At 45.0% G+C, this 1,423-nt stretch overlaps 1 protein-coding gene across 1 annotated transcript in view; it reads right to left on the bottom strand.

Annotated features, from left to right (window-relative positions):
- WDFY4 (WDFY family member 4) overlaps positions 1-1,423 on the bottom strand; it is a 309,512-nt gene that overhangs the window by 211,825 nt on the left and 96,264 nt on the right. Inside the window, 1 exon segment of the mRNA XM_008576041.1 lies at positions 774-926. Within this exon segment, the coding sequence (XP_008574263.1) occupies positions 774-926 (153 nt within the window).

The raw sequence follows: 1,423 nt of genomic DNA, 5'->3' as shown, positions 1-1,423 counted from the left end.
TTTGCAGCAGCATGGATGAGCCTGGAGAAAATTATCCTAAGTGAAACAACCGAGGTCCAGAAAGAGAAATACTGCATGTTTTCACTCACAACCAGGAACTGAATCCATAAATAGACACATGAACAATAAAGACAGAAAGAAAGAAACAAACAAACAATAATCACAGTAATACATTAAACTTTTAGTTAACTAAAGGTGGAAAAGGGCGGGGAGGGGGTGGAGGGGGCTAATGAGGAATCGGTCAATGGACACAAATACTGATCTAACCACCACACATTCTACACAATTATTGAAAATCAGTATTGTACCCACATGTATATATAATAAACTATCTAGAAAATTTTTTAATGAAAAAAGAATTTTTTAAAAAAAGAACCATTTGGAAACAGCAAAGTGCCATCCAAAGTACTGGAGATAATTTTTTAAACCCTCATGTGTATATGGTATTTCACAGTATTAAAATTCTTTCCCAGATGCTGTCTGGATTAACCTCCATGACAGCCTTCAAGGAAGGGACGATGGTCACCATTTCACACGGAAGAGTGGGGCTCAGAGGGGTCAAGAGATTTCTCCAAGGTCACATAGCACGTAGGTTGCAGGATTTAATTACAAACCAGGGCCTCGGGGCTCCAAAGCTTTTGTGGTTTTCCCTCTCACTTCCATCATGACTATTGAGGAATCCGACCTGCTGGGTTTAGAGGAAACTGCAGACTTTATTATATCTTACCATCACACACACAGTCCTGAAGGGCTAAGACTAGTCTCTGATTTACCTCAAAGTTGCAGAGAATGTGCTGGAAGATTCCAACATTGGTGACAGCAGATGACCTGAAGCCCCATTCTGCAGTGCCAGCAACTGAGAGGATCAGCTGAAAAATGCGATGGTTTAGGAAAGAGGTTTTCTTCCTCAGGAGAAACGCCATTATCTGAAAAGGTTAAAACACAAAGCAGTTTCCTCATCATTCCCGCCTGCAACTTTGATCAGTCCCGTCTGAAAACACTCCGCTCTCTGGCACCGCCATCCTTCATTCCCAGGTTCTCAGAAGAAACACGCACCAACTTCTGTGGCCACTTCCCTGCCAGGGTCAGCTTTTCTGCACTTGTGGGACTTAACCTCTCACCAGGATCCCCCTGCTTCTTCCCGAATCTCTTGCATGTTTCCAGAATGCCACTCTCTCCTGGTCTCCTCCCATGTTCCTCAGTATGCTTTCTTGTTTCCTGTTACTGTATCCTTTCAGGCATACCCATCCCATAAATGTGTCTGTATCCCCAGGATGCCACCACTCGCCCACAAGCCCAGATGTGCCACTGTGGGCCAGACTCTGGAAGCCAGCGCTGTGCAAGCCTCCATCCCAGTGTGGAGCCATTGGGGTCCCCGCAATAGGTTCAGTGGCCCACACCCGTCTCAGAGACTAAAAGGTGT

The sequence above is a fragment of the Galeopterus variegatus genome, unplaced genomic scaffold, assembly GCF_000696425.1.
Source record: "Galeopterus variegatus unplaced genomic scaffold, G_variegatus-3.0.2 Scaffold1276, whole genome shotgun sequence".
Taxonomy (NCBI): Eukaryota; Metazoa; Chordata; class Mammalia; order Dermoptera; family Cynocephalidae; genus Galeopterus; species Galeopterus variegatus.
This window is presented reverse-complemented; position numbering and strand designations above follow the sequence as displayed.